This window comes from Coprinopsis cinerea (genome assembly GCF_000182895.1).
Source record: "Coprinopsis cinerea okayama7#130 chromosome 3 map unlocalized cont3.3, whole genome shotgun sequence".
NCBI classification, from domain to species: domain Eukaryota; kingdom Fungi; phylum Basidiomycota; class Agaricomycetes; order Agaricales; family Psathyrellaceae; genus Coprinopsis; species Coprinopsis cinerea.
This window is the reverse complement of record NW_003307542.1, coordinates 2,506,268-2,521,965: the sequence shown is the minus strand read 5'-3', so window position 1 is coordinate 2,521,965 and position 15,698 is coordinate 2,506,268. Positions and strand designations below refer to the sequence as shown.

The following is a 15,698-nucleotide window of genomic DNA, read 5'->3' as shown; positions in this document are numbered from 1 at the left end:
GCAGAAATTTCCAATCTTGGCGCATTGGGCGTCATGTTGCTGAACGCTCACCAAAACCGACTTGAAAAGTCTCGATGGACGATGGTCTGGTCCTGAATTTGGCTGTGGATGATGTCGCGCCATCCAAGAGACCGGCAGGCTCGCAGAAAGGAGGGAAATGGACTGATAGGTGAGTCTATATTTGCAATCTTCCTTACCTTGTGGCTTATTTCGCTCCGAGTTTTATAGATTAAAAGCCAAACGAACGGCGAAGCGAAAGGCTTCGACTCGTGAAAAGGCATCCGTCACGAATGCTGCCTCGGAGGACTCGAATCCGAGACCAGTCAAGAGACCAAGAACTGAGCCAGTAACGGCAACGACCTCGAACAAACCCTCGGCACCGGCCAAACCACAGACCCAAGTCATCTCTTCCCTGTTCACTTCAAATCCAAAGGTCGAACTCCCAAAAGAAACTGTCGTGAAACGTCCCGCTGCAAAGCCTAGCAATGCACCTGTGGACTCGTCGACATTCGAAGGACTGGGCCTGAACCCACTTATTATATCCCATCTCACGAACAAAATGAATATCAAGAAACCAACTGCGATCCAGAGGGCTTCTCTTCCACCTATGCTCGTGGAGACCTCGAACGAAGATCTCCGAGACGTCTTCATTCAGTCCCAAACCGGTTCAGGAAAAACACTATCCTACGTTCTTCCCATTATCCAAGACCTTCTCCCCCTCAGCTCTCTATCCTATATCGACCGTTCGATAGGCACCCTCGCAATCATCATCGCCCCTACCCGCGAACTGGCTAAACAGATCCATGAAGTCGTGGAAGCTATCCTCAGAATGCGATTGCGAGCTGAAAACGATGCGGATGGAGGAGCAGAGAATTCCACGCGTATGACACGGTGGTTGGTGTCTGGTCTGCTCATTGGTGGGTCGACTAGGACACATGAAAAGGCGCGGTTGAGGAAGGGGTGTCCAATCCTTGTCTCTACTCCCGGCCGACTGTTGGACCATATCCAAAACACCTCGTCTTTCAATGTTGGAAAATGTCGGTGGCTCGTGCTGGATGAAGCTGATCAACTCATGGAACTTGGTTTCGAAGAGACCATCACCGGTATCCTTCGTGGCTTGGAGGGGAGGAGGAAGCTTGCTATCCAAGCTGTGAAGGAAGGCAAGAGTCTGGAAGTTGGTGGATGGGATTGGGAGCGGAGGAGACGGACGGTTCTGTGTTCTGCGACGCTTCGAGATTCGGTGCAGACCCTTGTAGGAACTGCTTTGATTAACCCTATTATGATCAAAGCACTAGAAGCCGACAAAGAGGACATCGCTGGTCCCGACGCAGTCACGGCCAACCCCTCCACCACGCAATCCCTCACACCTCCGTCTCAGCTTTTGCAAAAGTATGTCGTTGTCCCACTCAAGCTTCGACTGGTTGCCTTGGTCGCTCTTCTCCGTACCCTTATCGCTCAAGGAGGGAATGGGACCAAGATCATCGTCTTCCTCAGCTGTACGGACTCAGTGGATTTCCATTGGACCTTGTTGGGTGGTGCAAGCATGGGAGATCCAGAGGAAGGAGCTGGTTCCGAGGAAGATGAGGCGAAGGACTCGGAATCAGAAGACGACGACGATGAAGAGGATGAATCCGACGATGGGAAGAGCAAGCAAAAGGGCAAATCAAAAGCAAAGTCCTCCAATCTCGACCCAGATGGAGTGGAAACCAAATGTCCTTTAATCCCCAATGCCTCAATCTATCGACTACACGGTTCTCTCCCTACTGCCACACGTATGCGTGCTCTCAAAGGATTCGCGGGCACTAAAGGCAAGAATCAACCCCAATCGACTTCCTCATCCATCCTCCTCTGTACATCCGTCGCCTCTCGAGGTTTGGATCTTCCACTGGTCAAAGCTGTCATCCAGTACGACCTCCCAACTGAAGGTGGGCCCAACGAATACATCCATCGTGTGGGTCGAACTGCTCGTGCTGGTAAAGGAGGTGAAGCATGGAGTATGGTGGCGCCGAGTGAAACTGAATGGGTCAAGTGGATTGAGGAAAGGATTCAGGGTGACGATGATCAAAAGGCGAAGAAGACTGTTTCGCTTTCCGGCGTGGGTATCGAATCGGTTCTGCAAAGTGGCTATGGGGGTAAAGGGAAGGAATATGAAGCTCGTGCGACCGAAGTGCAGCTAGCATTTGAGCGGTGGGTTCTGAGGCATAGCGATGTAAGTGCATTCACTACGTCCAAGTCTAGTGTTACTGGATGCTGACATCCGGTAAAGCACGCCAACCTAGCACGGAAAGCCTACCTCTCGCATATGCGAGCGTACGCTACCCATCCCTCGAATGAAAAGCACATCTTCCACATCCGGCACCTCCACTTGGGACATCTCGCCAAATCCTTTGCTTTGCGAGAAGCGCCAACAAAGGTTACCTCCGCCTCATCCAAGTCCAAATCCAAGGGCAGCAACAAGGCGAAAACCACGCCGAATGCTAAAGGCGGCAAGCCGTCTGGTGGAAAACGTCCACCACGGGATGCTGCAAGTTCAGACTCGGATTCAGATGGTTATGGACACGATAACTATGGTGGCAAACGTGATATGGACGCGGAGAGGAGGATGAAGGCGGTTGTGCGGGCGCAGGGTAGGCTTACGAAGAAGGGAGGTGCGATGGTCAGTTCGGGTATCTCAGAGTTCCAGATTGCAGGGACAGATGCGTTGGAGAAGCTTGTGAGGATGTGATGGTGGTATATGGCTATTGTACAGGTTGCTTTAACACGGTTGGATAATGGGTACAACGTCTAATCCCCGAAGGAAACTTGAAGATGTGAAAGGTATAGATGGTCTGGCCGGCCTCCGACCAGGGAGGTAAGGAATTGGCAACACGAATAGGCCATTTCGATTCAATGGAAGAAAAGTGTCATGGTTTTGTTCACGTTCTCTTCATGAGACCAGCTGCGAGTCGCACTGCGATTATCGTCGTCATCATCTAGGGCTTTAGAAATTTCGGTCTAGAAAAGTACCTTAATAAACCCTGTACTCACTACCAAGTCTCCATGCCACTAAACTGGGATCTTCGCCGAACACTGGGAATGTATTTGCTCTGGGCGGGAGGCCAGGGTTGGAGTGTGCTCGCGAGTGGGAAGGGCCAGGGGTTCCGTAGCCTCTATCGTTCTCGTCGTCGTCTTGTACTAACTGGTGGGCCATTTGGTGATCCAACATCTCGCGTAGGGGGAGTGTGACCTCGCACCCGGGAACACGACATGTAGCGGGTGCGCAGACGCATTCAGCTTCGAGGTGAGGTTCAAGGGCGTCCCTCGTCATTTGCTTGGTGCATCCAGACGAGTTGTAGATGCACTCTACTTCAAGTTCGTCAACGAGCTGGACGGTGTTTTGTTGATATCGCGTTCACGCGTGGTATTACGTATCATGTCAAGGGTTGAGCCTAGGTTTAATTGCTTTTAGAAAATTGACCACTCACAGATCGGATAATAGGATGCGCTGGCTGTAAGTTGGAGATATTGAGCGCTCTCCTGTCTACGGGACACTCGGAAGAATGAGTGATGGCTTCTTCGATGCACTTTCGACAGAACGTATGGAGGCATGTCGAGGCCGTTACAGGGTCGAGGAAGGGCGACCTGTAATAATTACGTTGATGAATAGAGCGTTTGAGGGCTATGCGCCGTTGTATAGGATCGGACTGGGCCTTACAGACAGATTGGGCAGTCCTTAAAAGCGTTATCATCAGTCAGTGAGACAGAGCAAGGTCCGGAGTCGACGTCCTCACCAAGTGACCGCTTGTTTTCCCAACGTAGCGAAGGTCTGCACTGACAATGGTGTCTCGCATCTCTTCAGAGCTGCGCGCTGCAGTTATAGGGCGCGACTAAGGTTTGTCTTCTGCGAAGCGGTGCGGGATGAGGTCGCCCAAAGATAACTGGACAGCAGAAGGACCCTGGCGCTTAATCAAACGACAACGATCGAGCTGGATCCAAGCGTGTCACGCCTTTCTCAGAGGATCAATGGTGTGTCTAGGCAGGAAGACAACCAGAAAGCGAGGGTATGTAGACTTGTCTTGTCTTTGAAGGTTGAAGAGGGGATGCTTGTCTGAGGGGAAAAGGTGATAGCAGGAAAGGTGATAGACAAATGCCACAGTTTTGCCTCGTGTTCTGAAGGATTTCGCCACACCTTAGGGGGTTTGATCCCTTTTTAGTACGATCCGCGTCTCCGCCTAGGGGCCTCGCAGAGAGCGGATGGAATGGGGTTGAATTATTGAGGTTATGATACATAGCAGCTATAGGGTATATAAAAAGGAGGTCATTAGTCTTGAAGCTATTCAAGGAGGTAAGTATACCTTTATAAATAACGTGTGGGATCGAACGAACCTTGGTGTCACATACACACATCGGCGAGGTCAATGACCACGTATATCTGTCTGGACGCAGCAATCGCGGGAGTCATTGTCGCAGAAGCAGACTTTACAGAACCCCCACTGTCTACCCTGCCATCACGGGGCTCTATAAAACTTTCCCGACCCGTCCCAGAGAAATCCACGGGATCACCTCTGAACTGGAATTGGTGTGCGATTTGGTGGTCCAGCATGTCTACTAGTGGGACTGTAGCGCCGCATCCGGGGAAGTCGCAAGTGTAGGGAGTATGGACGCATTCGTTTTGGAGGTGCGCCGAGAGGTGCCTCCTCGCCATCCGTTTTCTGCAGCCGTAGGGCCTGTGAGGGCATTCGACGTATAGTCCATCAACAAGCTGGTGAACAAGGGGATGGAAAGTTCGTTAGATTCGCGGAGTACATCGTGAAAGAGTCCGCCTTACTTACAGAACACAGCATAGGATGGGCGGGAGACACATTGCGCGTGCTCAAGAGACGTAGGTCAACAGGGCATCGAGGATAATCGCTGTCGAGGAACGTTTCCCAGAGACAGGTTCGACAGAAAGTGTGGAAGCAGGCGACAATGGTCACTGGGTCCAAGAAAGGTTTCCTGTATATTGAATGAGAGGCGGATTCGTTTGGGGGAATGCTTTCTGACGTACAGGCATACTGAGCATACCTAGCAGGTTCAAGTGAGTACTACTACCAGACCTGCGCCACATGTGACCAAATTATGAATCTCACCAAATGACTGCTAGGCTTTAGACCGGTAACCGATCTGTCACGTTATGAAATCCTACGGATTGTCGATAGACAGACCGGTACAGCTCGGAGCGTTTTGGCAGGGAGCTACACGTCACGTGCAGACCTTCTCCATAAGGAAGGATAAGAGGTGCACGTGGATCGGAAATATCCGAGAGTGCTGCCAGAGCAGTGAGAGCCAGCGCCGGGAGGCTCCTTCGTCGTCGTCTTTCATCGTCGACAATGGCGCCTCCTCGAAAAAAACGCGACCTGTTCATATTTGTGCAGCAACAGATACCCGAATTCGACGCGCCACCCTTGTACTTCATCTAGCCACTAACGCCAACGCCAGCGCCTACGCCATTTTTCCAGGTTTCTGTCGGGCTCAGCGAATTCTTAACGGGGTGGACTTGTATGGTAGCCACGGAGCTCAATTTCATTGGAATGGTAGCATTGGAGGTCCTTCGTCAATATTCATGAGCTATAAAGATAGATCATTTACAGCCAATGGGGCGTTACATAGACACAGGATCGAGGTGCTCGACGCGCAAACGCGCCTGCACGTGTGATGCGCCCGCACGTGTGGGTTTTATCCTTCCTTATGAAGAAAGTCTGCACGTGACGTGTGGCTCCCCGCCAAAACGCTCCGAGTTGTACAGGTCTGTCTATCGACAATCCGTAGGATTTCATAACGTGACAGACCTGTCACAGGTCTAGCTAGGCTTGCTGACATACTTAAGACTCGAGCCTTTTAGCTGGTCCTTCAAGTTCATTGCCATATGTGTATCGAAAGCAAAGGATGGATGTGAGGGAGCTCGCAGAGCTTTGAGAATACTCACCTCATTCTTTTCCTTCCTTTAAAGCAGGCTTGAAGAGTTTGGAGTGGTCGCGAGGCATATCTGAATCATAGCTGTCGACGATTCAACAAAAGACAATCAATCGTTTATCAGGCAAAGAGCAGAGTAATCTCGTATTGTCTTGGTAGAGGTAGTAGGCTCAACTGTGTGCGGAGCCATACGTAAGTGCGAGTTTTGAGCTTGACACGGTAGGCGGCACTGAAACCTCGAGGCTCGCCTGTGCACACAGAGGATGCAAGGAACGTGCAGTGGGACAATAAGGCTCATTAAGAGTTGGAACGCTGGTAAAGGATCCTTCACCAGACTTGGATGCGGTTTGGTAGAATGTACAATGGGATAATTTAGTAGTACATCCACAGCAATGACAACAACAGATGAAACTAATACAACAGTGGAAAGCAATGCGAAAGGCGAATATGTGATGGGTGGTACAAATGGTGGGTAGCTTGATCTCAGAACTTGGTGATTACGGTGGAAAGTCGAATTGGGTAGGTTACAGTTGAAATTGTGGGCGCGGTACTGCTCTGGCGCTAATGGCGATGGATGAGATGCAGGGCGTCATTGTTTAGGTGGTGCGACAAGCTGAAAAAGATTTGGTCAGCGCTCCTATGTATCCAGACAGGAGATACCCACGGAAAGGCCAAAGGACCGCACTTTTAGGCGATAACGCAGTAGGCGCCATTGCCACTGCCTCCACCGGTTTCGTTGTCAGCAGGGACCTCGACGGAGGGCTGAGTGGTGAAGATGGAGGACACGATGGTGGTGAAGGAGTCCATTGAAGAGGATGTCTGGGTGTGACTTGGATGAGGTAGACGAGGGGAGCTGTCTGAAGAACTCGATTCGGAGGTAGCCCGTTTAAATACACGTCTCCGGAGGTGATAGAAAAGGGCCAGAGCAGTGGGAGATTAGCGAACGCTGAGGCGCGCCTCCCAGAGACTCGTAAGTTGCCGGAAGACAAATAAACGACGTCCAGGTTATTCTTCAACGGAAATTAAAAGGACTCTTCTCCGTTGAATGGATTGCCTTGTAGCTCGCTTGACCGAGCTCTGAGTCGCGTAGTATTCCCACTGAACCCCATCGTCTTTCCTCCGGATGCGTCAAACTATCCTCCCTTTGGACACGAAACCAGAAATTAAGGGGATGTTTAGGCACATAAGTCCACGCCTATTGTTTTCGGAGGCAAATCGACATGGCATAGGCGAAAGCGCTGTTGTTCGCAAACAATTGACGGATGTGGCGGGTGAACATGGAGAGAAGTTGATTGAATTACCCACCTGTTCAGAACGTCCGAGTTGAGCACAGTCTAACTCTGTAAGGCGTTCAATGTCGAAGTAACAAAAGAGCACTCGCCATATAATGGCTGGAAGATTAACGAAGGAGATAGAGACCTGGTCCACCGAGAACACAAAACACTTCAAACTGCCGCATGCTACGTTATAGCCCATTCAAAGACAGTTCGGGAGTTCGTGAGAGGGACTGGTTCCATGTTTCCTTGAAGATTGGGGACAAAGACAGTGTGATTAATTGAGGGACCTGTGTTCAGAGGAGAGCCTCCAGGCTCACTCATCGTTCCAACAAGCTATTAGTAGACCCATGTACCTTGAAGCGCTCGCCGATGATGAGTTGCCGCGGCGACCTACGGCCAGGTAAAATCATCGAGCAGCAGGGAGGGACCGACTCAGAGACGATCTAGAGGGATGGCTTTCTCTAGTCGAGCGTGGGTGAGTGTGACGAGGTGGGCGGCGGTGACGCATTGATGGCTGACGGGCAAGGGACATCGGCATTTGCCGGTCGCAGTGTCTGTGATGATAAGCGCCCAGTCATTGAATCGATCATCCGTCTAAACTCGGGGTGCGTAATAAACGAGGACACCCGATCCATTGGGGTCCGGGACCGCCGGACCTGGTCCGCAGGCTGTGGGCAGGGCCGCGAGAGTCATCGCACACCTGTGAACCCAGTTTATTTGGGGTCTGATGTACTGCATGCGTACTGCTTAGGCCACAGATAAGTACTATCAATTTGTGGGGCTATACTAGTATTTTTTTTTTGCTTCGGGACAACGATAGGTTGCAGGCAACTTCAAACCTCCCTCCACAAGCACGTCGCATGACAAACACTGTCTTGCTGGGTCTGTAGGCATATTTAAGGACGAGATCGGGCTCCAAGACCACACTAAATATAAGGATATTTTGGTGTGTATAGATCGAGAACGATCACTACAAGGTCAGGTAAGATGCAAGGGAGAACGTCGGTACGCTGGGGCTTAGGCGCCTAGTCGTGTTTGTTCGTGTTAGGATCAGACGCCCTGATGGCAACCTCAGGTTCGCCCGCTCTGAACCTCTTTATTTCTTTATTTACATACAGTTAAGCCCAAAGAAAACCTTCATATCTGTTGAGAGCCCCGACCATGCTTTTCTAACGGCCACACCCTCGCGGAAGACGAGAAAAAGCGATGTTCTTCGTCGCGCAGCCCAGCCCGCGGCCTTGGACCGGCGGCCCCGGACCCCGATAAATCGGGTATTCTGTAATAAACGGAAGCCAGGGCTGCCCCCTCTTTCTCAGAATACTCGGCGGATTCAAAGACGTGTCATAGATTTCAGACGTAGCTACTACTACAACAACAAAAATTACAAATGTTACAACATGAGCTTGGAATTGGAAGGTCGAAATGGATAATTTACAGGCCAGGTCGTGGGCCAAGTAAGTGCGGGACGGTGTAGATTCGCATCGCAGCGTGTTCGGGTAAGGTTGAAGTGTATAAGCGTCAAGTGATGGGGTTGAGATTTCGCGCGAGAGTTCATCGCAGGGGCATGGCAACTATGGAGAACACGAAATTTGAGCAAAACCATCCAATATTCAAGAAAAGCTGTGGACCAACCCGGAGTGCAAGCCGATTCAAGCAATAACGCAGTAAGCGCCATTTCCACTGCCGCCACCGGTCTCGTTGTCAGCAGGGACCTCGACGGAGGGCTGAGTGGTGAAGATGGATGAAACAATGGTGGCGAAGGAGTCCATTGGGGGAGAGGGGTTTGTTTGTTTGAAGGGAGAGTGGGTTGCGAGAGACGAGCTGTCTGAGGAATTCGAGGTGGGGAGAGATTATATACCCACCTTCGAGTCAATGAAGTTGTAGCTACAGCCATTGAACATCGTACACCGCAGGGCTAGAGGTCGCCGGAAGACAAAAGAACACAAAAGCGAGATTATTCTTCACCGGAAATTACCATCGAATGTATTGCGATTGCCAGCGCCGCCTAGCCATGTGTATACAGACTCAAGAGTCAGAGCGTACGTTCTATCCTCAAGCCCGGTGCGGCCTTGACCGAGGCATTCAGGATACCATCTTCGGTTCGCCCAGGTGGAAGCAAACAGTTGTTCCGAGTAGCTTGCACTGGCCCAAGGAAGCCGTGGTATCTCGTGGTTATTGTCCTGGGGTCAGGATAAGCGAGGTGCTGTGAAGCCAAAAGGCTCAGAACAATTGGTACAAGTGCCGACGGGGGAGGGATGGCGAGCGTGGCTGGTGGACGAAACTGAACGGAGGCCTCGATCTTCGATGACGCAGTGAGGAATTCGGTGTCACGCAGGTCTAGATGAATCATGAATCATGAACAAGACAATTGGTGGTCGAGCCCTGCATGGCCTGGGACGACGTCATTGATTTCGCTGAGACGGCAACGCTGAAGACGCAAGAGATGAGGCGATTGCGAGATTAGGTCCCAGGGTTATCAAGACGGTCACGCGCAGCGAGTTGACGCGGTCGGTGGAGGCTGCGTGCCCGCCATCATGTTCGTCGGACAGGATACTATATCGCTGGAGTGTTTAGAGACAGACGACAGCGACCGACGCGGTCCCGCCTTTGCCCGCGGTCTGATGGCACACGGCCCGGTCTCGACCGCATCAAAACCCCCGCCATTTTTTTTTTCGTCTTCCTCATCGTCCTTGTCCTCGATGTGCTTCCATGATTCTGAATGGTGAGTACCCGCCCCCTTCTCCTTGTTCGTCGACAAGACGAAAAATATAACTCAGCTCACTTCGATGCTGTTGCATATGAGACCAAGTTATTACCACAGTTCTGATCTCCTCATCATGCTCTTTGTTTTGAACCTATTGCTGACCCTTTTTCTTCCACAGGTGAGTCTATTTTCGAATTCGCTCTTTGAAGATGAAAAATACCCGAAGTCTATGCGCCTAGCGATGAGACTGAAAAGCTTTATGCATGTTTTAATTAGACTCTGACTCTCTTTCTCCATTCCTGTCTTTGACTGTCGCTAACTGTTTTTTTCCCTTTCCCCCAGGTATCTAGTGTACATATGGGTGTCCATGTACTGTAGTATTAGTTATGCAATCCAGCCGCCCGTCTCTCTGCAACGGTATCGTCGAGTGTGTCCAACAAGCCCTGAACCTCCTTGACTGCCTTCTTTCGCTCCTCTCTGGCCTTGACCCAGTCCCTGTCGGGGGTAACGCCGTCCAATCTGAGCAGACTCTGGAGAAGCAGCTCGCCGATGCGCAGAAACTCTTTCTTGTCCTTCTCGCTGGTCTTTTCGGTGTTGGTGATGCGGCCGAGGAGATCGTTGAGATCTGGGGCGAGGGTTGATCTGACCATAGCGAGTTCGGTATGGATTGTTGTGATAACCGAGTTCTCATCGTCGTCTGTGGTGGCGGATTGACGATTTGAGGGAGGGGGCTGGGGCATTGACTCGTCCACGGGGATCATTTGAATGACAGAGCCAGGATGGATGCGATAAGCCGATATTGGAGCGTTGTCGTCGCGCATGACAGCGCCCTTGTGGATGAGTTTGAATGCATTTAGACCAGTGTAGTCAGCGAGAGATTGTTTTATTGCATGTAGAGTAGTGTCTGGAGAGGGGAGGGCGAGGGAGATACGATCTCTTCCAAATTTCACAGTGACGGACATGACGTATCGGGATAAAAAAGGTGCCGCGTCAGGTTGAGTCTGTTGGCTCTTTCCTCTTACCGTCTCTGCCATGGCTTCCAACCATAACAACCGATTTCCGACTTCAACACCGATTCCTCCCAGTCTTCAGGCAAAGCTCGCTGCTTTCCAGGCAAACCGCGCCGCACCAACAAATAATGCAGTCCGTTCTCTCGAAGATGCCATGAACGGCGTCTCCATTGCTCCTCCCGCCGTCCCACCGCCCCCGCTCAAGCCAGGGCCCAGTCTCGCCGCCCGGATGCAGGCCCTCCGAGGCCAGTCCACTCCCGGCCGTCGTCCAAAACCCGCCTTCTCTCTTCACGACATCGATCCATCCCTCGGCGGCATATCGGACGCAGGTCTCGGCGCAGGCCGCCCCCGCCCTCCCCTCTCCCTCCACTCTGCCGCCAAACCACCAGCCTTTGCTACTCCCTTTGCAAACTTTTCAAAGATCGTCGATCCCTCTGGCGCTCTCAACTTTAGCGGAAAAGCTATCCTTCACGCTAGCGGCGTCAACTTTGAGAACGGCTCAAGCTTTGCGATTAATAGGGATCAGCTCCAGCTCGACGACGAGGAGCTCGGAAGAGGCAACTATGGCACAGTCAAGAAAGTCCTACACAAGCCAACAAACGTCGCAATGGCTATGAAGGTACCACTCTTTTTGTTATCAAATCCATTTGGCTCCCCGTTGACCTAACACTTCTTCCCCAGGAAATCAGAGACTCGATCCAGGCAAACTCACCAGCAATCATCATGGAACTCGACGTCCTCCACCGCGCAGTCGCACCAGAAATCGTCGAATTCTACGGCGCATTTTTCATCGAAAGCTGTGTCTACTACTGTATGGAATACATGGACGCCGGCTCTCTAGATAAACTCATCCAATCCAACTCACAACCACCCCAGCCTCAAATCCCCAAACCACCGTCCTCGGACCCCATCCAGACAGACGCTTCGTCGCCAGAATACTCTTTCGCGATGCCTTTCGTTGAGGAGGACCTCGATTTGACCAAGGATGAAAACTTTGAACCCTACAACCGCGCCTTCAACCGTACCTGTCCCCCTCCAATACCCAGCACCTACTCTGGCGGCCCCATCCCCGAAGCCATCCTCGGCCGTATCGCAGCCTCCATGGTCCGTGGTCTCAAATTCCTCAAAGACGAACTCAATATCATTCACCGCGACGTCAAACCGACCAACGTGCTCGTCAATTGCAAAGGCCAAGTCAAACTTTGTGATTTCGGTGTGAGCGGTCAGCTCGACAAGAGTATGGCCAAGACAAACATCGGATGCCAGAGCTACATGGCTCCTGAGCGCATTCGTGGAGAAAGCAGGGTCGTTGGTGCAGTCCCTGCCTCAGAAGGTGGGACAGGTACTGCGGCCGCCGCTCAGGGTGGTGTACCGGGCACAGCGGCATTGGCGGACGAGCTCTATGGGGCGTACACTGTTTCCAGTGATGTGTGGAGTCTGGGGCTGTCGATTATTGAGCTGGGGCTGGGGAGGTATCCTTACCCTCCGGAAACTTACTCAAATGTCTTTGCTCAGCTGACGGCGATTGTCCATGGCCCGCCACCTTGTTTGCCGAGCGGTCCCCCTCCTCCCTTATCCCCCGACGATGATTCCTCGTTTGAAGAACCCGTCCTACCACCCACGTTGGATGATCAAGACCCCCTGATTTCACCCACGACGGGTAGGCAGAGGCCAGGGTATTCACCATTCGCCCGCGATTGGGTGAACAAGTGCATGAGGAAGGATGCAAAGGAGCGGGCAACATACAAAGAGCTCTTGGAACACCCATGGTTGATTCGCAACGGCCAGGTCGACGTCGACATGGAGGGTTGGGTCAGGTGCGCCCTCGACGCAAAGGAGAGAGCCAAAGCTGGGCGGGGGAGGTAAGCAGGATCCTTTGTCCAGCGACTGTGCGCCATTTTTCCCTCCCGCCGGAAGATGTTGAAGACAGGGGGATGCGGATGAGGATTGGATCAAGCTGAAGAAGCGTACTGCATACTACCTATATCTTTATTATTCTGAATGCTGCTACTGCTGCTACTACTAGTGCTAGTGCTGCTATACTTGTATGTATTAGGGGCTTGGACTCGGGAGGTGTTATCGGTGAAGCCCCGGTTCGACCCCCTCTGCTGGCACTGGGCGCGACGAGTCGCGCTGTACGGGTCGGACTTTTACTACTACTAGCCGTGCCGTCCAGGGAAGGAGGAGGACGCGCCGAGTGTCGATGATGTATGTAGAGGATATCTCATGGTGTGTGATTAGCCTGTAATTCTACCTACACACAATCCCCAGTTGGGTATTGTAACTGGTCGACTCTAGACACGCCCAAGTCGATCGTAAATACAGCCTGTATTAGCCCATGTAAAAAAAAAAATGCACTGTTTTGTTCGAGGCGTTATGATGCTCGATGTATTCCTTTCACCTCATGCTGCCCCTGGCCCTGCCTCGAGGCGAGCCTCAAAATTTCAACGGGCGCCAAGTTGCCATACCGGCAGGGATTTATCTTTGTTATGACGTCAAAACATACCGAACTCAGAGTCCCCTCAGTGAGTGATCCACACCTTCTCGCTTCTCCTAACAACGGACACTCCACCCTCCATTCAAAGACGCTTTTCTGGCCGGGACGTGATCTGTTTTCGGTGTTCCAAGAACTGGCCTATCTCTCTGGTGGTTGGAGTGTCAGAAGATGAAAAAGCGAGTTTGACGTGTGGATTTGTGGTGTGCAAGTATATTACTATCAGATAGGGCACATTTCGGACTTCGGATCCTAACAAAATCCGTCACAGGTCGACGTCGACACGGCCTGTTGTTAGTATGTAGTTTTTGTGTGTGTGTGTGATATGAGGGGAGGGTAGCATGCAGAACGGGCCTTGGCGCCGTGAAGGTTGATTTTGTGGATGAACTATGACGATTTCGATGCTGGAATGGGGTCATAAGATCGTTCATTGCAGTGTCTGTCGTCGACATAGTGGACGTAAGGACATGCGTATATCCTGCATCCGCGACACGTTTTTAGACGGGGTGTTTGTGGCATGACTTGTTTCCGTTCAAGGCAAGAGGGGCCTAGTCGAAGAGTGACTGGAAGAAGGAAGGACTGCGGATGATGATAGTGGTGTTACAGTTGTGCGAAGAGGCGGCGGTTATCAAGGTAGTTTCCCGGATATGGTTGGTGCGGAGCGAGTGAGAAAGGATAACGATGATGCGAAGTGTCGGTGTGGAGCGGTAGATAGGGAGTGGGTCGTCCAATCGGCAGGCTGGTGTCCGGAGGACGAATGAGCAGGGTTAACCGGCACGAGGCAAAAGCGAGCCTCGTTCAAACTTCGGATTGTGATCATGATCAGTCCGGGAAAACAGACGCCAATGACGACCTCTGATTCAGCCAGAACGCAAAGAACAAGTCGCATCCGCAAAAAGTGCTGGAAAACACGTTGTGCCAATGGCAGGCGCTATACATAGCCTGTTCTGACATGAAAAAGAAGGGGGGTCCTGATCAACCGAGGTGTAATGCCGTCATCAAGAACCACGAGTGAAGCCTAAGTACGATACCTACTTAATTTATGCTGTTCGCAGAAGGTGATTAACGTAGACGAAGGGTTCTCCGCTGGGCATGACGTCGCTGGATGGGCTTCGATCGAGGACGAACATGAGGCGGAAGGTGATTTGTTGATTGGTAGAGCGTCGAGCCAAAGTTCAGGGACGAATAAACTGGAACTGGGTGACTGCGATCCCGGAGGATGAGTGCTGTGTTTCGCGGTGCGTCATGCGGGGCAAGTTGAGCTCCGTGGCAGCATGTAGGGTGTTGTGAAGAGGGAGATGCTGTTCCAAGGGGCTCACAGACAGGTGATCATGTGGTATAGGGTTGAAGGCGAACTTCGAGAAGTCAGCCTGAAAGACACCCTGAGTCTAGACCCCCAATGCGTCTAGTAATCCACCTAGTAGTCTGACGCAGCAATGCTTTTCAAGCCGGGTGCTTTCTGTGCAGAAGGCGGTTCTAGTACGCGAGCCTGAGCTGAGCCTGAGTCTCTGAGATTCGCTGACAGAGTGTGTTCATGGTCAAAGAATGAGACGCGTCAAGTTGAGGCTTGGCACGGACGCGAGGCTTCACTTTGCATATATTTGGCAACGGCTTTAAATCCGACCACTCTCCTGCGTCCTTCAAGTTCGTCTTGAATCTCGAACAGTCGCAAACGGATGCCTCAATCGGGCCCAAACTCCTCGGCACGTACAAACCCTTTTCTTCTTGGACTCGTACGCAATGCGGCTGGCATAGCTACTTTCTGTCAGGCTCTTGACTCGCGCTTTGCCTCCCTGGGGCAGGATCTGTCAACCATCAAGGACTGGGATGCGCTGTGCTGCACTTCTTGGACTTTCGTCAACCTCGAACGACGGGCAGGCGCAAGAACTTGGCAAGGAATTGTGCCGCGAATGGCTCCGCAAGAAACCTCGGAGCCCAGCGACCATCCCATATCGCCGTGCAGCTGTGATCTCATCGGACCCGTTGGGAAGTTAGGCACATGGTCGGCTATCCTCCTCTTCCCTTGTCTTATTGTTGGCTTCGCCCTGTATGGGCATGGAACTAACAATAACGACAATAAGCTGAGGCGCAGGTACAGAATAGCCAAGGTCCGGAGGCACGTTGATTGCCCAGTTCGGGCTTGGTAGGACTCTCCCGATACTCGCCACCTACTTCCTGGGCAATACATTCACGGAGAAATCAGCAATAATTCCCGCCAAAGAATAAACGAAAGGTGGATTATTTGTCTTTCGGCTACATGGCAAATGTGATTTTGGTTGAAC

General features: G+C 51.8%; 7 protein-coding genes across 7 annotated transcripts; 2 read left to right on the top strand and 5 right to left on the bottom strand.

The window, feature by feature from the left end:
- Positions 1–74: 74 nt before the first annotated feature.
- On the top strand, positions 75–2,788 carry CC1G_03191 (ATP-dependent RNA helicase DBP7; the record flags this gene model as incomplete). The annotated part of the gene is made up of 4 exons (XM_001830602.2): positions 75–169; positions 229–2,209; positions 2,267–2,713; positions 2,750–2,788. The coding sequence occupies 4 exons, from the start codon at positions 75–77 to the stop codon at positions 2,786–2,788; spliced, it is 2,562 nt and encodes an 853-aa protein (XP_001830654.2).
- A 192-nt stretch (positions 2,789–2,980) lies between these two features.
- Positions 2,981–3,190, bottom strand: CC1G_14244 (hypothetical protein; the record flags this gene model as incomplete). Its single annotated transcript, XM_002911667.1, has 2 exons — positions 2,981–2,994; positions 3,028–3,190. The coding sequence occupies 2 exons, from the start codon at positions 3,188–3,190 to the stop codon at positions 2,981–2,983; spliced, it is 177 nt and encodes a 58-aa protein (XP_002911713.1).
- Positions 3,191–4,300: 1,110 nt separating this feature from the next.
- CC1G_03190 (hypothetical protein) lies at positions 4,301–5,434 on the bottom strand (the record flags this gene model as incomplete). The annotated part of the gene is made up of 4 exons (XM_001830601.2): positions 4,301–4,312; positions 4,385–4,741; positions 4,812–4,974; positions 5,184–5,434. The coding sequence occupies 4 exons, from the start codon at positions 5,432–5,434 to the stop codon at positions 4,301–4,303; spliced, it is 783 nt and encodes a 260-aa protein (XP_001830653.2).
- Positions 5,435–6,618: 1,184 nt separating this feature from the next.
- CC1G_14243 (fungal mating-type pheromone) lies at positions 6,619–6,738 on the bottom strand (the record flags this gene model as incomplete). Its single annotated transcript, XM_002911666.1, has 1 exon — positions 6,619–6,738. The coding sequence occupies one exon, from the start codon at positions 6,736–6,738 to the stop codon at positions 6,619–6,621; it is 120 nt and encodes a 39-aa protein (XP_002911712.1).
- Positions 6,739–8,857: 2,119 nt separating this feature from the next.
- On the bottom strand, positions 8,858–8,977 carry CC1G_14242 (fungal mating-type pheromone; the record flags this gene model as incomplete). Its single annotated transcript, XM_002911665.1, has 1 exon — positions 8,858–8,977. The coding sequence occupies one exon, from the start codon at positions 8,975–8,977 to the stop codon at positions 8,858–8,860; it is 120 nt and encodes a 39-aa protein (XP_002911711.1).
- A 1,220-nt stretch (positions 8,978–10,197) lies between these two features.
- CC1G_03189 (hypothetical protein) lies at positions 10,198–10,874 on the bottom strand (the record flags this gene model as incomplete). Its single annotated transcript, XM_001830600.2, has 1 exon — positions 10,198–10,874. The coding sequence occupies one exon, from the start codon at positions 10,872–10,874 to the stop codon at positions 10,293–10,295; it is 582 nt and encodes a 193-aa protein (XP_001830652.1). The 3' UTR covers positions 10,198–10,292.
- Positions 10,875–10,944: 70 nt separating this feature from the next.
- On the top strand, positions 10,945–12,788 carry CC1G_14241 (STE/STE7 protein kinase; the record flags this gene model as incomplete). Its single annotated transcript, XM_002911664.1, has 2 exons — positions 10,945–11,541; positions 11,604–12,788. 2 exons carry the CDS (start codon positions 10,945–10,947, stop codon positions 12,786–12,788), a joined length of 1,782 nt encoding a protein of 593 aa, XP_002911710.1.
- Between the last annotated feature and the right edge of the window lie 2,910 nt (positions 12,789–15,698).